Raw genomic sequence first — 21,281 nt, forward strand, 5'->3', positions numbered from 1 at the left:
CAGCTGTTTTGTTTTCTCCTAATTTCCTGGTCTTATACTCAGTAAACACACACACCACAAAGAAAAATTCCTGTTCATTTCCCCCACTTTGGTTTTTCCAAGGGTTAGAAGTAAAAGTTCAACCCGAGTCGCGTTCAAGGTTGCCTTGTTTCATATAAAGAGGAAATGTTTTGTCAACCAAAAAGGTTTCATAGCTTAAGCTGATTGCAGGGGCTTGCTAAGCGAAAGAACATGTTTACAGACTCAACTTCTATGCCAGATGATCGGCATTAACATCACCCTTCCACTTTCACACTAAATATGAAAACTTCTGTCGGATTCAATCTTTTGGAATTGGGTGGAACAGAGGCCACATTAAAGGCACTGGACACTATTTGTAATTACTCAAAATATTTGTTAGCATAAAAACTTACTTGGGAACAAGCAATGGAGAGCTGTTGGTAGTATAAAATATTACGCGAAATGGCTCCCTCTGAAGTAACGTAGTTTTTTTAGAAAGAGGCGATTTCTCACTCAAATAATAAAAGACTTCAGGTCTAAAGCCTTTTCCAGGCATCTACATATGTAAAAGCACAGAAATTTTTGTACAGAGGTGTTTAATCTTTTGTTATTTGCTTGCAGCTTTAATCACCAATTGAGCAAAAGTAATCCACAAGTATATGTGTTATTTTATGTATTTGTTGGGATATACCAAGTGAGATTACTGGTCATTGACAATTACCAAAGGTGTTTAGTACCTTTAAAGTAACATAGCACACTAACACTTCTGAAGTTTCCGTTGGTTTTACTCATCACTGGCTGATTAAAGTTAATGTTTTGTGTGTGTGGATGAGTGAGTCTGCCTGTCAACACCTTGGACTTTATTCAAAGGATTTTTTTATTTTTTTTCACAAACCGAGAATGTTCTTGTTTCAATTTTGTGTACACAATCGATGGAGACTTTCATATTTATTGATATGTTTTTTTTTTTAAATCTTTAGACTTAAACACAATGATTACAAGTTGGATAGGGGCTGTCAATGTTAAAACAAAATGTCAAAACGTTCATCTTGAGATGTGTACAACCAGACCCCTGTCAACGATAAAATTATAAAAATGAGATGCACTCGACACTAATAAAATTACACAACAATAAACATTAAAACAAAATCAGTAAATAATAATAATAATAATAATAATAATAATAATAATAATATCAAAGTCTTATATAACGCACGTATCTACCAAACAAGGTACTCAAGGCGCTGAGTATATACGAACTTTCAGAAAGATAGGTTATTTAAGTGATGAATTCTGAGACCCAATTATTCAGCACCTTGTAAGGGTTTACAAGGTGCTACGGCGCATACAGCAGCCACAGCCAGGAACACCGGGGCGAACCCCTTCCCTTTTCAATAAGTGCATTGGGTTCTTTTACACGCGTTACACAACACATGGGACCAACGGCTTAACGCCCCATCCGAAGGACGAAGCAATGGTTAAATGTTCCAACACCTTGCAAAAACAACACCCATAAAACACCATAAAATTGGGAGGGAGGGACAACAATTTAATTACCCTAACAAGACAAGTTCCAAAATGATCCCCAAGCCAAGCACGAACTGTCTTCAAACCCTCTAAAGGCAAATTCATGAATACCTCAGACAGTTTCGCTATTCCTATTGGTGGAGAGCGCTTCATGTGGGTGTGTATGACCGGTAATTCATGGGCGTGACACGCGACCTTGCACCTGTTCTTATAAGACAGTTTTGTCATTCCTATTGGTCGAGAGCAACGGCTGAAACAGTTGTGCCACGATACGCGCGACGCGCACAGCATTCCCTTGAAAGGAGTTGTTTACCCGAGGGCGGTGGAGGGCTTTACCATTTCATAGCTGGAGGGGTGTTGTGTTGAAAGAAATCATTTAACAATTATAATTTTTGCATTTATTCTACTTTTTGACCAAAAAGTGATGATGTTTTTGACCGAAAAGGTATTTATGAATGGGAATCAAAGTGTGTAGAATCGGTTTTCAACTAGTGGTTTAAACCCGCCGAGGCCTGGTTCTTGATAATTTACCTTGACTATGCTCGGTAAAATTATCAAGAACCAGGCCTTGTTGGGATTAAACCACTAGTTGAAAACCTCTTCACCACACATTGATTCCCTTAGTAAAACTGGTACCAAAGAACGTCTTTTAAAACCATTAATTTAAAAAGAGCCAAGGTTGAATGGTGAGGTGCATATTAACTTCCTGTTCGAAACAAGGGGTTTCCCTTAATTTTTTTGTTTCGACTCGCCGACCGGACAAGTCAACCACAATTTGGGGTCCCCTGCAAGTTTGTGCACTTTCCCACCTGTAATAATTCACACACACAGTATTCAAAGCTATACCATTTTGTTTTGTTTTGTTACATTCGGAAGTGAAGTTTGCAAAACTTATTGGAAAATTTTATCCCCTAATTTCTGCCATCAAAAGCACTTTTTTGTTGGCTTTGTGATTAGAGGATTGGTTGTATCATGTTTGCATAAAATTTCTTTTGAAATGAAATCTTTTTAATTTAACGATCAACTGATGACAAACATTTAAAAAAAAAATTGTGCGGGGAGAGTGAAAGGCAAGGTTATAATTTTCTAAATATCATTAGTTGTTAATAACCTTTGGACCCCCCCCCACATTAATCAGTCAAATCAAGAGGAAAAATTTGTTTTAATAATCTGATAATAGACAGGATAGAGGCTGCAATGCGAGGAGTTGGTAGCTGGGGAAAAATGACAAACATGTGGAGCAACACCAAAAATGCCACACTTTCTTTTCTTTGGGACCTCTCAACTCATATACACTAACAAAGTTAACTACATGTTTTACTGTACAGAGGCCTTTTCTCACCTCACCCTCCCGTAATGAAAGAACAGAAAAAATAAGCGATTTTTTCATATAAAAACAGACACAGTTAATATTACTTGTTAAAAAACACATCCTTAAACTCACATGGGGTATCTATTAAGAGAAAAACGCACAGTCCAATAACTTAATGGTATTCAATACAGAGTTTTAATGTGATTGGTCTGCCACCTGGCTCTGATGTTTTGCATCCTTGTTCTGATAATACCGTGTCCCCATGAGGGCAAGCATGATGTAAAGAAATCAACAATCGGAAAACCAATATTAATGTCTCTGGAGGAATGGTGGGGACAAAGGTAATACAGGGGGCAATTTGTGCGTGGAATATAACACTCTTTGTCTCAATTGTCTCGATTTTGGAGTGCAGTGTAAGCAGCAAACTGTCCCTACAAAGTTTTGCGTAGCAAAACTAAAAATGTGTGTAATAATTATAATAAAAATGCCCTGGTCATAGGGCCAATAACATCCCTGTAATGTTTCTCAGCTCCCTGGGGAGTATACAGCCCTGAGCTGCCTATAAGGCGCTTGTGGCTTTTTCATACACAATATCAACCTCTACCCTCGCAGGTACCCATTTATACCCCTGGGTGAAGAGAAGCAATTATAGTAAAGTATCTTGCTCAAGGACACAAATGTCACGACCGGGATTTGAACCCACACTCTGGTGACTTAGCACCAGAACTTGAATTTGAGGCTCTTAACCACTCATGCATGATGTGAACAGTGGAATCTAAGACTCCAAAGGTCTCACGCAGCACACTTTGGCCAGCAATTTTCCGCTTAGCAAAACTGCTAAGCAAAACTAAGAATGTGTGTGTAGTGTAATTTAAGACAAGCTTTGTCCACATACCCACAAGGTCGCAATTTCAGATTGCTATGTAAGCAGCAAACTTTAGCCAACAATTTTCAGCTTAGCCAAACCTATAACAAAACTAACAGTGAATGTACTGTGTGGAATCTAACACAAGCTTTGTGCACATACCCACAAGGTCTCAATTTCATAGGCTGTGTAAGCGGCAAACTTTAGCTAACAATTTTCTTCTTAAAGGGAAGGTACACGTTTGGTAATTTTCAAAACCCAGTGTTCTCACCTGGTGTATCCCATCATAACCATAAAATAACAAGCCTGTGAAAATTTTGGCGCAATTGGTCATCTAAGTTGCGAGAAAATGATCTGAGAAAAAGACCCTTGTTAGACGAATTTGTGTGCTTTCAGATAGGTATAAAAGACTTCTACATGTAGCTAGAAGTCTTTCATTATTTTAGTGAGAAATTACCTGTTTCTCAAAAACTACGTTACTTTAGAGGGAGTTGTTTCCCAAAATGTTTTATACTATCAACAGCTCTTCAATGCTCGTTACCAAGTCAGTTTTTTAAAGTTGTTTTGAGTAATTACCAAACGTGTACCTTCCCTTTAAGAAGGAAGAAGGAAACCAGTCGTAGGCAGTACATTGACATGGTATTAAAATCTATTTATACTGAGCCACTTCTGTGTACAAAAAGTGACTTCACCCCAACTGAATAAATACAGTACCGGTTACTGAAATAATATTTTTTGACAACAGAACGATGTTATGTGCTCTTGAAAATGTTGGCCCTCTTTGAAGCGCCTGTTGCCAACTCATAATCTTAAGTTCACTGTTTCTTTGCCAACACTTTTTAGAAGACGGTTTAGAATGTTGCTTTTAAAATCTTTTGCTCAGCTGAATGAGCAGGGCATCAGTCACAAATGGTACTGTACATGTAGGCCCCTACATGTATGTGATATTGTGTTTTTCTGGTAAACAATTGGGTCTTGAAGGTATTGCAAGTCTGTCATCTACCTACTGAAACGGCATTTTTCGCTGACAGTCACTCAAGCACAACAGGGTAGGATTTCATAGTTTGGGGAAACTCCAAATCGTGAAATGCATGTTAGTACCTTGAAAAGGTTTTTGTTCATGGACAACTTGTCAAAATATTTGTTGACCCAGTTTTGCGTGACGATGTAATTTTGTTCTGCTTCACATAGTTCTGTCAATGGATTCGTGCTGTGGTGTTGGGGAAGCAGGGGGGAAACCTCCGATTCTAAATAAAAGGCTCTGTTGGAGTTGAAAAAAAATATCAAAAATTTCAAAAGGTCTTCTGTGGTGCCATTATCAAAAGAAAGTCACAGATGCCAATAATTTCAAAGTCGGGGAAAGCACCGAACTACGCAATCAGTTGAAGAATTCACTTACAAAAGAATGCTATATGAGAATATACATGAACTACTTATTGTCGTTTTTAAGGTCTTTTGTGGTGTCGTACTCAAAGGAAAGTCACAGGTTCCAATTATTTCAAATTTGGGGAAATCACCAATCTACGCAATATGAAGTTTGAGTCAACAAAACAATGCTATATGAGGATATATGAATTACTTATTTTGTGGTGTCATAACCAAAATAAAGTCACAGGTTCCAATGATACCAAACTTGGGGAAAGCACTAAACTACGCAATTATTTTAAGAACTCAGTCATCAAAAGAATGCCATATGAGAATATATGAACTTCTTATTGTCATTTTCTAAGGTCTTTTGTTGTGTCATGCTCAAAGGAAAGTTACAGGTTGCAATTATTTCAAACTCTGGGAAATCACCAAACTTCGCAATCAGTTGAAGAACTCAGTTACAAAAGAATGCTATATGAGAATATACATGAACTACTTATTGTCGTTTTTAAGGTCTTTTGTGGTGTCATACTCAAAGGAAAGTCACAGGTTCCAATGATTTTAAAGTTGGGGATAGCACCACTCTACGGAATCAGTTGAAGAACAAGAACTCAGTTACAAAAGAATGCTACGAGAACTACTTATTGTCATTTTTAAAGTCTTTTGTTGTGTCATAACCAAAATAAAGTCACAGGTGCCAATGATTTCAAAGTCGGGGGGGAATCGGCAAACTGATTTAGAAAGTCAGATGAAAAATGTATTTTGTTACATTTTTCTTCGGCCCAATAACAGGATGAATGAATGAAACGAAAAGAGTTGTTCAGTTTTACATGTTGGAGGGAAACCCCAGCGGGAAACCAATGGAATCCCGACAGGGCTGAAAACCCATTGATCATGTGTAAGGGTCCTGTATGAGGCTGGACTTCTACACCAGGGGCCAATTTCATAGAGCTGCTTAAGCAAAACATTTGCCTAAGCACGAAAATAGCTCGCTTATTTTACACATGTAACTGGCAAAAATGTCATGCCATACACATTGCTTGTGATATTGCACCGCTGCCTTCGTAACATTGACAAGAGATAGCAGGAATATTTATTTCCTGAATGTGTTTCTTTACTTCACATGTTGAAACGTTTAATTGATGGCATCTTTTACAAAGTAAATACTTTTCCAGAAAGTGATAATTATACTATCAGGATTCACCTTTTGTTGGTGTGGGCGTCAGTGGGCGTACACCTCAAGGGAAAGTTTTTAATGTTATTTTGTTTATAGGAAGTTATTTTCAGCTGTTATTTTTATCAGGGTATCTTTTCTGTCCAGGTATGGGTTTCAAGGAAATGTGATATATATATATTTGAGTCGAGCTTATCATGCCAGGGGATCAAGTCAATAAACACTCTCTAATTGCACATGAGCTCTCTTTCAAAGAATTGTCATTTTGTGTGGGTTTGCATTGTCACGATCGAAAATGGTCGGATCAAAAATGAAACTCAGCCTTGTGACTTTAAGGTGGTTTTTTATTGTTTTTATTGTGGTTGTGTTTGCAGTCATCTACCCGTGTTGCAAAAGTTTTTTTTTTTTTAATGTTCTTCCGTGATCACTTAAAGTTATCATTTGATAAAAACGCGAAGTGTTTAAACATCCAGGGAGTTTTACAACATCTTCGTGCAGGCATGTGAAGCAGGCATGTGAAGCAAATTAGCTATTACGTACTAGCCCTGTGTTCTGTGTAAAAGGACTGTTAAGAATGGTTCTGAACTCAATCTTGTAGTTTCAAACAATTCTGCAAGTCACAAGCAATGGAGAGCTGTTGATAGTTAACAAACCGTTGTGAGAAATCGCTCCCTCTTAAGTAATGTAGTTTTCAAGAAAGAAGTAATTTTCCACAAATTTGATTTTGAGACCTCATAATTAGATTTTGAGGTCCCAAAATCAAACATTTGAAAGCACACAATGACGTGTGACAGGGGTGTTTTTCTTCTTCCACTATTATCTCGCAACTTCGACGACCAATTGAGTTCAAATTTTCACAGGTTTGTTATTTTGTGCATATGTTGAGATACACCAACTGAGAAGACTAGTCTTTGACAATTACCAATAGTGTCCATTGTCTTTAAGCTTAACTGCTTGTGGGATGTGCAGGATCCAAAATCCAGCACATGAGAACTCGACACCCAAACTGTTGGACCCCGGGACCCGAAAGGGCGATCAACGAAAAACAGGCTCCAGTGGGAATGCGAGGGCGATCAGGATCTGACCATGCAATATTGATCCTCCTTGGGAGTATGATTAAAGCGGGATCTGATCGCCCTTTGGATTAATGGGCGATCAAAAGGCTAGTGGGAACGCAAAGGGCGATCAGACCCCACAATTTGCTAGCAAAACAGTGTTCTGTTGAACCAACTTGCGTTCCCCAAAAAAGGGTATCAATGCGTGATCATACTCAAGTGGGAAACCGCGATTTCACGCCTGCAACCAATCTTGATCTCGCAATTGTGGATCCAGTGGGAATGCGGTCTTGGATCCTGAATGTGGTGATATGCCTGATCTCTTGTAAAGCATAACCAGTGAACTACAGTACTGTCCTGGGTCCAATACCTTTCAGTAACTCGATATGCCCCCCCCCAACAAAAACAAAATTTACTTATCATCTTTCTACCAATCAGTTATACACCAGTCCGGGCACGCACCGGGCGTGCAAGTGTTGAACAGAACGCGCCATTTGCTGCTGTGTATTCAGTGCGTAGATTACGCACCAAAAGACCCCGTAGTTGTTATTTTTTTTCAATAGAGGGCGCTACCAATTTTGTTTCGTCGGATTGGTCTTTAAGCGGGATACCAGTCACAAATGGTTTTCATATGACATAGTTTGGCTGTTACCTTGTTCGAATTAGCAACATTTTCTTTTGCTAAGCTCCCTTTTTCCCCACTCTGGCTCACTTCTTTTTTTCTGCTACTCAAAGCAGCTCAATGAAATTAGGCCCAGGAGTAAATCTACTTTCCCCCGGAGTCACCCACCGGAGACATAAGGAAATTGAATTTGTGCTTTTGGTATTCTCTAAATTTAGAACACTTCCTCCAGAGTAATGTCCCTAATCTTTGGAGAGGTTCCACACGTCCACATACTTTACAAAGATTAGCGTTCACGTCTTTCTTAGAAAACTTAGGTCCGAGTAATAAACAGGCTTGCCACTTATCAGCTGATCGGTTCCTGTGACATGAAAGAGTGAAAAGCATAGTCGAACATGTTTTGCTATGGCTGTCACATTCCTCTATTTGGGCGGAGGGGGGGGGGGGGGTATGGGAGTGGGAGGACCATTACAAAATATTGGTGCATGCCTCAATAAAGAACACCTTATCACCAGGGCCCCATTTCATAGAGCTGTTAAAGCAGTAAATATTGCTTAAAATGAGCAAGATACCAGTCACATCGTGAACATGTGACATAGTAGTTTGGCTGATATAATTATTCTGGTAAGCAAAATGTTACTGTGCTTAGCTACTTTTTGTGCTTTAAGCAGCTCTATGAAATTGGGCACTGACACCAAGTTTCTCCACCCTTTAATTGAGCAGGATACCAGTCATAAGTTGTACATGTGACAGAGTACCGGTAGTTTGGTTGATAAACTTATTCTGGTAAGCAAAATGTTATTGTGCTTAGCTACTTTTTGTGCTTTAAGCAGTTTTATGAAATTGGGCACTGACACCAAGTTTCTCCAACCCTTTATCTGGACACGTCACTGCGCATGTTTGTTGTTTGTTGGTCCGTGGTCAATCACTGGTCCACTAAATGTGGGCACTCCAACTTGCTCAAGGCTGTACTTTTGTTTGGATTTTGTGTCCTTCCTTTGTTTTGCATAGAGATATTGCTCTACCTGCAAAGGTGCAGACGTTATTTAGACCAGCGTGAATGTCAGTATAATTTTTTTAAGGTGTCATGGTCTTTTTTTCAATTCAATTCAATTTACATTTATTTCCACAAAACATTTCCACAATATTATAGAACTACATTGTAATACATACATGTATTTATAAAAGACAGAAAAATAATAAACTGGCGGGAAGCGGGAAGCGCGTGGTGGCAAGGCCCAAAATAAGCCAGGTAGCTTGTAACGACTTGCCTTTACATAACAAAATACATAAAATACTTTGGATTTAGAGAATTTAATTCAAGCTCTTGCTCATTTGTTACTGGTCAGCCTCATTTTTGCTTAGCAGAAAAAATTAAAGTAATATTCATGCTTAACCAGCTCTATGAAGTTGTATAACTTTCCTATTTGATTGCGTGGGTTTCCCCCTGTGGGGATTTTCCTCCCACTTGAAAAACTAAACATAGATACATCAGCGCTCAGTTAAGCTTTTAGATTCAAAACCAAGACCATCGTGAAATCGCATGTTTCTAATCCTGCATGAAGATGAAACTCGAGTGATGTAAAAACGTGACATGATTCATTTGAACGACCCTGGATTTAACCAAAATGGAAAGCCGCAATGTGCAAATCCCTTTCCGACAAATGTCTGTCATGTAGTGCTTGTCTCTCTTACCTTTTGTATTTGTCAGTTGTTTTAAAGCCATTGGACACGTTCGGTAAACAGTATTGTCCAAGATCCACACTTCGTGTATCACAACTTATATATAAAATAACAAACCTGTGAAAATTTAGGCTCAATCTGTCATCGGAGTCGGAAGAAAATAACGGGGAAAACCCACGCTTGTTTCCGCACATTTCGCCGTGTCATGACATGTGTTTATAATAAATCCGTTAATCTCGATATCGAGAATTGATATTGTTTTAATGTTTTCTCAAAAAGTAAAGCATTTCATTAAATAATATTTCAAGAGAAGTCTTTCACCATTACCTTCTGTAAAGGTAAAGTTATTTTTAAATCTGTGAACTTTTTTCCCTTTTTTTTCTAATGATTATTTTGAGTAGTTACCAATAGTGTCCACTGCCTTTAAACAAATAAATAAATAAATAAATAAATAAATACACAAACAAATATACATAAAACTAAACTAATAACCAGAATATTTTAGTGCCTGGAAACCATAGGGTATGCCCCCTGGATTTTTAAGCAAGCATTACAAATAAAACAGAAACAGAAACACAACTAAACCTGAACTAAAATAATCTAGCTTCAGAGTATTTTCAATCATTGCATATACTTTTCTTTGTCTAGTTTTAGTTTAGAAAGACGGAGTTTCAACAGGTCAGTATCAGACCAAACTGAAAGCCATGGCATCCAGTCATTGCAGGCCAGTTTGATTCGTTTTTGAAAGAGGAAGGGCACCAAGGCATTTTTCTACCTCCACCGTGCAACATTTTAAGCAAATCCATTGGTATTCAAATTTGCTCGTCACAGCCTGAATTTAAATACAGATTGACAGTAACAAATATAAAAGAACAGCAAAATATTTTTGCAACAGGAACATTAAAAAATTTAAAGCAATAAACAAAGTTTTGTTACTTAAACCAAAAATAAATTTAATTCAGAAATATGAATTTCAAAAACCACACTAAAAGCCATTATACACTTTCGGTACAGAAAAAAAAAAAAAAAGTTCACAGATTTACAAATAATTTACAGGGTTTACAGAAGGTAAAAAGGTGAAAGACTTCTCTTGAAATATTGTTCCATGAAACGCTTTACTTTTTGAGAAAACATTAAAACAATATAAATTCTCGTTAGCGAGAATTACGGATTTATTTTAAACACATGTCATGACGCGGCGAAACGCGCAGAAACAAGAATGGGTTTTCCCGTTATTTTCTCCCGACTCCGATGACCGATTGAGCTTAAATTTTCACAGGTTTGTTATTTTATATATAAGTTGTGATACACGAAGTGTGGGACTTGGACAATACTGTTTACCGAAAGTGTATAATGGCTTTAAAGTAGACGGTGTTACGGGCTTGGTAATTGAACCATTGAACCAGCCATTGCCTGAATCGCTTCAATGAGTTTCCTAGAAAACCTTGTGAGTGCTGATCAATGCATTAACGCATGACTAAGGTCTGTACTCAAGCGAGGCATTCTAGCGCTCAGCGTGTCATATAGAATAAACATAACACTTTATTCTTGGTGTTGTTGGTAGAGCAAAATATGTGACTACTGAGAAATGATCGAAGCATTTCCAGGGATGAGAAATGTCAGACCTTCATCCGAATTCAGACATTTTTTAAAGACATTGTACACGTTTTGTAATTGTCAAAGACCAGTCTTCTCACTTGGTGTATCCCATCCTAAGCATAAAATAACAAGCCTGTGAAAATTTGGGCTCAATTGGTCATCGAAGTTGCGAGAAAATGATGAAAGAAAAAACACCTTTGTTGGACGAATTTGTGTGATTTCAGATAGGAATAAAAGACTTCTAGCTAGAAGTCTTTTAATATTTTAGTGAGAAATTACCTCTTTCTCAAAAATTATGTTACTTCAGAGGGAGTCGTTTCCCACAATGTTTTATACTATCAACAGTTCTCCAATATGTTAATATGTGTTTTGAGTAATTACCAAAAGGGTACCTTCCCTCGTAAGTTTGCCTGGTTATAAACAAAATGCTGTATTTTTCTCAAAACAAAAAATAAATCCTTTTCTTTGATCTACTTTCTAGAACAATAGGATACTGTTTCCTAAAGCTTTTTTGAATCTATAACTCATGCAGCCGTTTTCACAAAAGTTTACGCAACTGCGTAAGTACACTTGCGCAACGCAAGAATTAGAATTAGAATTAGAATTATTTAGAATTAGAATGATTTATTCAGCCAACGTTAAAAAGTTAAAAACCTAAAACATCGGAAATTGTAGTGTACCTTGAGCTCTCTAGATTAACAATCACAAAATACATTTAAAAACATTGCGAAGAAAATACAAAAATAAAAACATATACAAATTTATGGCACAAGTTGCTCCACAATCGTTGCGCTAGTGGACTTACGCAGTTGCGTAAAGTTTTGTGAAATCGTCTGCAGTGGTTTCACAAACAAATTTGAATCTGAAACAGGCTGTATAGGACGATGAATTTCTCAGGTTTCTTTCATTGTTTTCTTTAAACTTTAATGAACAGTTGAGCCAAAAAGTTTCACAGGTTTGTTATTTTATGCATGTGTTTGGATACACCATACTTGTCTTTGCCAATTACAAAAAGCCTGCCTTTAAAGGCAGTGGACACTTTTGGTAATTACTCAAAATAATTATTCGCATAAAACCTTTCTTGGTGACAAGTAATGGGGAGAGGTTGGTGGTATAAAACATTGTGAGAAACCGCTCTCTCTGAAGTGCCATAGTTTTGGAGAAAGAAGTAATTTTCCACGAATTTGATTTCGAGACCTCAAGTTTAGAACTTGAGGTCTCAAAATCAACCATCTAAACGCACACATCTTCGTGTGACAAGGGTGTTTTCTTCTTTCATTATTATCTCGCAACTTTGATGACCGATTGAGCTCAAATTTTCACAGGTTTGTTATTTTATGCATATGTTGAGATACACCAACTGTGAAGGCTAGTCTTTGACAATTACCAATAGTGTCCACTGCCTTTAAAGGGTTTGGTACCTTTTGTATATCAAGTTTTTGGCAAAGACATGGATCTCTACTCATGCAGGAAAAATAATATCAAAGTCTTATATAGTGCACGTATCTACCAAACGAGGTACATGTACATGTGAGTATATACAAACTTTCAGAAAGATAGGCTATTGCAGTGATGAATTCTGAGACCCAGTTATTTAGCACCCTATAAGGGTTTACAAGGTGCTATGGCGCATACAGCAGCCACAGCCAGGAACACCGGGGCGAACCCCTTCTTTCTTCGATAAGTGCACTGGGTTCTTTTATGCGTTACACAACACATATCTAAGATAATTTTCATGTAGAAATTTTAATTCAATTCAATTAAATTGAAATTGTTTTACTCATTTCTAAAAAACTACAAAACCTCAGAAAGTAATATTTTAAAGCCATTGGACACTTTCGGCAAACAGTATTGTCCAAGTCCCATACTTCGTGTATCACAACTTAGGCCTATATATAAAATAACAAACCTGTGAAAATTTAGGCTCAATCGGTCATCGGAGTCAGGAGAAAATAACGAGAAAAACCTACCCTTGTTTCCGCATGTTTCGCCATGACATGTGTTTAAAATAAATCCGTAATTCTCGCTATCGAGAATTGATATTGTTTTAATGTTTTCTCACAAATTAAAGCATTTCATGGAATAATATTTCAAGAGAAGTCTTTCAGCATTACCTTCTGTAAACCCTGTATAATTATTTGTAAATCTGTGAACTTTTTTTTTTTCTTTTCTGTACCGAAAGTGTATAATGGCTTTAAGGGAAGCTTTCTTCCATCATCTTTTTTTTATGCCAAGTAAGCAGTTGTATGTAAATATTTTGAGTTTTGTGTTTTGTGATGTACAACAAGTACTCAAGCCCTTTAAAGCCATTATACACTTTCGGTACAGAAAAAAAAAAAAAAAGTTCACAGATTTACAAATAATTTTACAGGGTTTACAGAAGGTAATGGTGAAAGACTTCTCTTGAAATATCGTTCCATGAAATGCTTTACTTTTTGAGAAAATATTAAAACAATATAAATTCTCGTTAGCGAGAATTACGGATTTATTTTAAACACATGTCATGACACGGCGAAACGCGCAGAAACAAGAGTGGGTTTTCCAATTATTTTCTACCGACTCCGATGACCTATTGAGCCTAAATTTTCACAGGTTTGTTATTTTATATATAAGTTGTGATACACGAAGTGTGGGACTTGGACAATACTGTTTACCGAAAGTGTATAATGGCTTTAAGTTTGTTTCAAATGTCAGGTTTCGTAAACAGTCACTAAATTCTAAAAAGAATGTATGATCTGAAATACCATCAGGCGATTTTCAAATTTGCATCACAATTTAATAAATTCTTTTCAGGGCAAAACTTGATATAAAAGTCTAATCACTTTGAGAATCAAAAAAACAAAAACAAGATGTTTCTGACCACATCCTATCCAACCCCGAAGCTCTTGACCAAGAGCCAACATTAGTCAAACTTTCTAACCACAGAATTCATGGAAATTGAGAATATGAGAATAGCAGATGAAAGACAAACAAGCAAAGATAACTTTGCATGGGTAGGAGTTAAACAATTCTAGTGGGATTTTGTAACCGTAATTGGCTCCCTGAGGAGCTGTTCAGAATGGCAATGTTAAAGAATTAAAATTTTGTTGACCCACCCACGCCAAGACCCCATTCCCACTGGACCTAGCATTGATCTCCCAATTCGAGAAAAAGGGCGATCAAGACCCCGAAAGGGCGATCAAAGGGCGATCAAAGGGCGATCAACGAGAAACAGGCTCCAGTGGGAACGCAAGGGCAATCAGGATCTGACCGTGCAATTTTGATCCTCCTTAGGAGTAGGATTAAAGCGGGATCTGATCGCCCTTGTGGATTAATGGGCGATCAAAAGTCCATTGGGAACGCAAAGGGCGATCAGACCCCGCAATTTGCTAGCAAAACAGTGTTCTGTTGAACCCACTTCCATTCCCTAAAGTAAAAGGGGGATCAATGCGCGATCATACTCAAGTGGGAACACGGCCGCGATTGCTTACCTGCAACCAATCTTGTTGCGGGACCCCGATCTCGCAATTGTGGATCCAGTGGGAACGCGGTCCAAATGTTTAAATTTTGAAGACGCTGAAGAACTAAGTTATGCTTTAAATGACCCAGATATTTCAGATCAAAGTTTTCATTGGTTTTTCCTGGATTACTCAAACAACTTTGTAGTTTAATCAGGAATTAAATTGATGATCTTGGTCAGCTGTGTATTTCTTCTTTTTTTTTTTGTATCTGTATTGAAATACACACATGTATACTTATATTGTTTAAATGAGAACTGAATTCTGATTTTCAGATATTTCTTTTGACCCAAATGGCTTTATCTATCAATATAATACTGAAATTTTACCACAATGTGTATTAATAAAGTCAAGAAGTTAGTCAGAATGCCAGCCCTGGATTCAGCCCACAACACCACCCTCTAAAAGTTTGATTTCAGAGATTTGCTGAATTTAAAAAACCTCAGCTCGGCAAGAAGAAAATGTGTCATCATGTTGCACTAGGAAAAGTGCACATTGACCACAAAAACTTCATCGCCAAACCCATGATATGAAAACAGGAAATTGAGGATTTTGTGTGTTTTCTTTTTGAATAACTTGTCATGGCATGAATAAGGATTATTTTAGTGTTTTTGGAGGGAGAGACTATTTGTCGGGATTCTAGGCACCTGGGAGTTGCAGGAATTTCAAGATGGAGATTCAAATTATTCAAACAGTAAACCACAAGGTGCTTCCCCTTTAAAGACACTGGACACTATTGGTAATTGTCAAAGACCAGTCTTCTCAGTTGGTGTATCCCAACAAATGCATAAAATAACAAACCTGTGAAAAATGAGCTCAATTAGTCGTTGAAGTTGAGAGATAATAATGAAAGAAAAAACACCCTTGTCACACAAAGTTGTGTGCTTTCAGATGCTTGATTTCGAGACCTCAAATTCTAAATCTGAGGTCTTGAAATCAAATTTGCGGAAAATTACTTCTTTCTCGAAAACTACGTTACTTGAGAGGGAGCCATTTTCAAAATGTTTGTTATACTATCAACCTCTCCTCATTACTCGTTACCAAGTAAGGTTTTATGCTAATAATTATTTTGAGTAATTACCAATAGTGTCCACTACCTTTAAAGGGTATATCGTTGCTGCCGCTTCCCAAGTTGTATCGTAAACTTTGGTGTGATCCCAGGCTACAAGAAGAAATTTCACACTTAAATCTGAATTCAGCCTTTTTAAAGGCAGTGTACACTAAGCGTTATTACTCAAAATAATTATTAGCATAAATCCTTTCTTGGTGACGAGTAATGGGCAGAGGTTGATGGTATAAAACATTGTGAGAACCGGCACCCTCTGAAGTGCCATAGTTTTTGAGAAATTAGTAATTTTCCCCGAATTTGATTTCGAGACCTCAGATTTAGAACTTGAGGTCTCAAAATCAACCATCTAAACGCACACAACTTCGTGTGACAAGGGTTATTTTTCTTTCATTATTGTCTCGCAACTTCTATGACCGATTGAGCTCAAATTTTCACAGGTTTGTTATGTTATGCATGTTGAGATAAACCAACTGTGAAGGCTAGTCTTTGACAATTACCAAAAGTGTCCACTGCCTTTAAAGTGTGCCTGCATCGATTTTTTGTTTGTTTTTGATCTACTTCTCTAGCACTGAGGACACTTTTCCGAGAATCTCCTTGGAATCTATAACTCCATGGGTTACCAAAAGGTGGATATGTCATCGTCTTATATGTACCTCCCAAGATCTGGATCGCAGTTTCAGACTTCTTTGTCAACAGTGACTCTCTTGGCCCCTATAAATCATAGAAAGGTGCTCAGTGCAGGGATAGAATCGACTCTTTAAAAAAGCTATCTTTGTTCATTTTATTGCTTCAATTCTAATAGTTATAAATATTTATTACTTTTCCTTCTACAGATAACAGTGATTTAATTGCCTGTACTGTGCTGATGAAAGACAAAAGGTAAGATATCAGTCCTAAATAGTATGTACATTTATATGTTATATACATTCTGTATACATTCTGTATAAACTTGGGCCCAATCTAAAAAGTGAGCAAAGTTTGACCTGAAGGGCCTAGTTTGACTAGCCTTTTAGGCTACCTTATTAGAGCCAAGTTTGACTAGTCAACCAGGCTACAAAAGAGCTAATTTTGACTAGTACCTTGAAGCTGAGTTTGACTAGCCCACGGGGCTACCATAGATGTAGGTTTGACTAGCCCTCTGGGCTACCTACATTGTAAGGACCAAGTTTGACAAACCCTCAGGGCTACCTAAGGACCATGGTTTGACTAGCCCACAAGACTACCTAACCTACGTGTACATGTACGTAAGTGCCAAACTGAACAGCCTGGTATACCTAAGACATGGAAGAGCCAACTTTGACTAGTATTTGCCAAAAATTATAAATTCTCTACACAAAGGAGTGTTAAGGGGTTGTTTCTTAAAGATTAAGTCCAGGCCCAGACAACCTAACCAACTGTAAAGGAACGTTACAGAATTGGTGAGAAAACAAAATCGTGAAGATCACAGATTTACATCAAACTTACACGGTCTAATGATGATGATAACAGAAAACATCCCTTGAAATATTTCTGCCTGATATGTCATATTTGATGAGAAATAAAATAATTTAACTTTGCGTTTGGAGTTTATCGCTCAGTGAGCGTTTTAGTCATGTTTTTGTTTGCATCAATGTCATGCAAAATGTGTAATCGGTTTTTTACTATTCTCTCGTGACCCGGATGGCCGATCGATCAGGTTTGTCAGTTTATGTATATGGTGGATTACATAAAGTGCTTACACTACTGAACTGTTTTGTTAGCAAACCAATTCTGCAATGTTTCTTTAATCTAATCACTCTTCCTCGTTTGAATCGTCTCTATTATTCCCTCTTTTCCTCCACAGTCCCCAAAGAGTGCGTCGTTTCCTTGTGATTGACAAACATCAGCTCATTCTGGTTGAACCTGATGTCAAGAAACTGGGATGGGGCGTGGCCAGATTTGTTGGCCCTCTACAGGTGAGAGCATTGATAAACTATTGATAGAAAATCTCTATTTTAAAAGACACATTTTTTGCTATTTAATTGAGGTCAGAAAAGCAGAATTAATAACTGCTGTCATGAGCGATTTTAACGATTGTAAATTATGTCGCAATTCAGCGGTATGCTGTGATGACATTTTAAAATAAATAAATCATACATTTTTTTTTCAAAAGCCTACACTAACAAGTAACAAGCAATTTCAGGACCCAAGCCCAAATTCCCTCCTAACCCATGAAGTACGCTTGATGTAAGTGCCAATTCCTTGCTGCCGATTCCTGTAATTGGGCCCTATGGTCTAGTTGGCTATTCATCCAAAGGAGGTAGTGGACACTATTGGTAATTACTCAAAATAATTGTTATCATAAAACCTTTTGTGATTACGAGTAATGGGGAGAGGTTGATAGTATAAAACATTGTGAGAAACAGCTCCCTCTGAAGTGACATAGTTTTCGAGAAAGAAGTAATTTTCCACGAATTTGATTTCGAGACCTCAGATTTAGAATTTGAGGTCTCAAAATCAAGCATCTGAAAGCACAAAACTTTGTGTGACCATGGTGCGACCAGGTTTTTTTTCTTTCGATTGAACTCAAATTTTCACAGGTTTGTTATTTTATGCATATGTTGAGATACACCAACTGTGAAGACTAGTCGTTGACAATTACCAATAGTGTCCAGTGTCTTTAAGGGCAAACTCTGATGAGCTGTACACTGTTAGCCTAAGACCTGACATGTACAGTACCCTCAACTGCCAGACCAACAACTTTCCAACTTAAAGTTCAAGTGTGACTTGGGTTCAAGTATTCCCGCGCGTCACGTCTGAGAAAAGTTTAACCGTCCGTCCTTGAAACTGAGAGTCAGTAAACTTCCCACTCCATGACCTCCGGTTTACCTCCTCACCTCTCCCTTACCCCTAGTCCACGTTCCCCCCCTTGTTGCTAAACCACAAGTCCATCTAATATACAAAACCACAAAAGTGCATAAAGGTGTGAAACGAGACACAATACAGTCCAGAAATTCCTCTGACCACATAAAAAGCATCTGGAAGTCCTGCTTGCCATTAAAGTTTTTTTTTTGGGGGAATACTTTTATGGTCTGTGCTTGTGGAACATTGGTAATTAAAAAGCACTGTACAAAAGGATCACTGTGTAGGAAGTATTAAGTTGTGGTATTTGCTTGAGTGGTGGTGGTTTGTATTATTGAAAGGAATAAATGCAAAAATAGTTGTCTTGTTCCATGAATTACTGGTTCAAAATAAACCTCAAATTTACTGGCTTAAAGTTCATGGCAGGTCATTTAGATTTTTGTTCATGTTGTAGATAGATCTACTCTCAGTCCTGGACCCTATTTCAAGCTTGTAAGCACCAAACTTGGCTAGATATTGGTTGAAAAGTGGTGGTTTGTATAACAGAAAAGAATAAATGCAAAAATAGCTGACTGCCATGAATTACTGGTTCAAAATAAACCTCAAATTTACTGGCTTAATGTTCACTGGGGTCATTTAGATTTTGGTTCATGTTGTAGAAAGATCTACTCTATGGAAAGGTTTGCGGGAACACTATGTAATGACTATAGATTCTAAATGAGTTGGGGATCATTTGAGTTGGGGATCAATGGTGTTTCGATCAGTATGCTCTGATCGTCTTCTGGAGAAAGATTCTGCTTTCATGGTGTTATCGCAAACCTTTCCATATCGTATTTCCACCGTGCAAAGTTTCAAATCCTACAGGTCTTCTCTTGGCCTTTGCCCCATTTCATAAATTTTGTAAGCACCAAACTTGGCTAAGCATGTACTGATAGACTTTACACTTCAGGTATTGATTTTATTACACGTCATTTGCGCTTGCGACAATCTTGCGCGTATGGACATGAAATTAGGGGCATAAAAACTGTTATGTTTTTACAGGTGTAATGTTTCTTAAAATGCTTTATACTATCAAACGCTGCTGTGCTGTTGCAACCAAAGATTTTTTAATTACTCGGGTGGGATTCGAACATGCCTGTGATATTTTTTCACAGGACTCGGGGGAAAGTACTGAGTATACAGTGCTAACACACATCGGTGTATGGGTAAAAACCAAAATTTAACATCTCTTATAATCGTTGCGGTACCCGCTGCCAAAACATAGGATTCGAACTGCCTCTAGCTACCGTGCAACCTAGGGAGTCTAGTTGGTAAGACACTGCTCTAGAATTGCAAGGGTCGTGGGTTCGAATCCCACCCGAGTAACATGCCTGTGATATTTTTTCACAGGACTCGGAGGAAAGTACTGAGTATACAGTGCTAACACACATCGGTGTATGGGTAAAAAAACAAAATTAATATTCTTTATCCCCGATGCAAATTTAACATCTCTTACAAAGATTTTTTAATGGCATTAATTTCAGGAGTGATTATCAAACGTATACCTTCCCTTTAAAAACTTTGGTTGTGTCTTTATCAGCCAGTTAAAATACCTTAATTTTGAAATGAATTATAAACTGTTAAAACTTTGTAGTTTTTATTTTTGAAGTCAATTATGAGTTATTTGAAAAAAAAAAATGATAAGGACCTATGCTTTTCAGCTGATCAGCTGATTTCCTCTTTTTCTTTTCAAAACAGTGCCTTAGAAGACTGAAAAACACTTCACAAAAGTAAAGTGTGATCGGCTATTTCCTCTTTTTCTTGCAATTAAAAAGGTTGCATGTGTGTGGTAATGCATTTGGTTCATACCCTGTAGCAGAATATTATCAAAAGTGAAATTTGCTGTCGATTTCACCAAACTCTTCCTAGCTTAGGAGTGATCTTAGGACGGGTTCAGTTCCGTATCGGTATCCAAATCTAAATGGGTACCTGTGAGGGCAGAGATGGTTCTTGTGATTGATTTAGCCGAGTAGCGCATTTGTTGCACGAGGTTGTATACTCCCCAGGGAGCTGAGATGGTTTAAGGAGTGAATTAAGGCCCAGTGACCAGGGGTAATATCTTGAAGCGCTTTGAGACACCCGTAGGGAGTGAAAAAGCGCTATATAAAAACTCAATATTATTTATTATTATTATTATTATTATTATTATTATTATTATTATTATTATTATTATTATTATTATTATTATTATTATTATTATTATTATTATTATTATAATACATAGGACGCATTGAACCCATCCTAAGTTGAGAAGAGTTACTAGTGTTTCGTGAAATCGGCTGCTGGACTATTCCATTTGCCTTGTGAAACGGAACAGTCCAGATTTCACCTTGTGATTCTAATACTGCTGTATTTAAACTCAATAATTTTATAATATTGGGAAAACATATACATTTAGAAGGGGGGGGGGGGAACAACAGTATCGTGGCCATGGCATTTTCCATCATCCCCCACATATTTATGGCTTCGATGTAAGACTTTCTATTCCAGTATTTAAATGATATTAATTAATCCCCCAAGGTTTGATTGATGAGTTTGCGGGGAACAAAAACATTTTTTTTTCTTCTTCTACTTTTCTCGGAAATTCATCAATAATTGCAGCTGTCACTGTTTTTTATATTGATTGAGTTTTTTGATTGATAATATTCATA

At 37.4% G+C, this 21,281-nt stretch overlaps 1 protein-coding gene across 1 annotated transcript in view; it reads left to right on the plus strand.

The window, feature by feature from the left end:
* Positions 1-21,281, plus strand: part of LOC139943655 (protein CLEC16A-like) — a 131,379-nt gene that overhangs the window by 24,684 nt on the left and 85,414 nt on the right. Inside the window, exons 18-19 of the mRNA XM_071940386.1 lie at positions 16,605-16,650; positions 17,594-17,705. Coding sequence (XP_071796487.1) covers positions 16,605-16,650; positions 17,594-17,705 — 158 coding nt within the window. The remainder of the gene's footprint in view (positions 1-16,604; positions 16,651-17,593; positions 17,706-21,281) is intronic.

Source organism: Asterias amurensis, chromosome 11, assembly GCF_032118995.1.
Source record: "Asterias amurensis chromosome 11, ASM3211899v1".
Taxonomy (NCBI): Eukaryota; Metazoa; Echinodermata; class Asteroidea; order Forcipulatida; family Asteriidae; genus Asterias; species Asterias amurensis.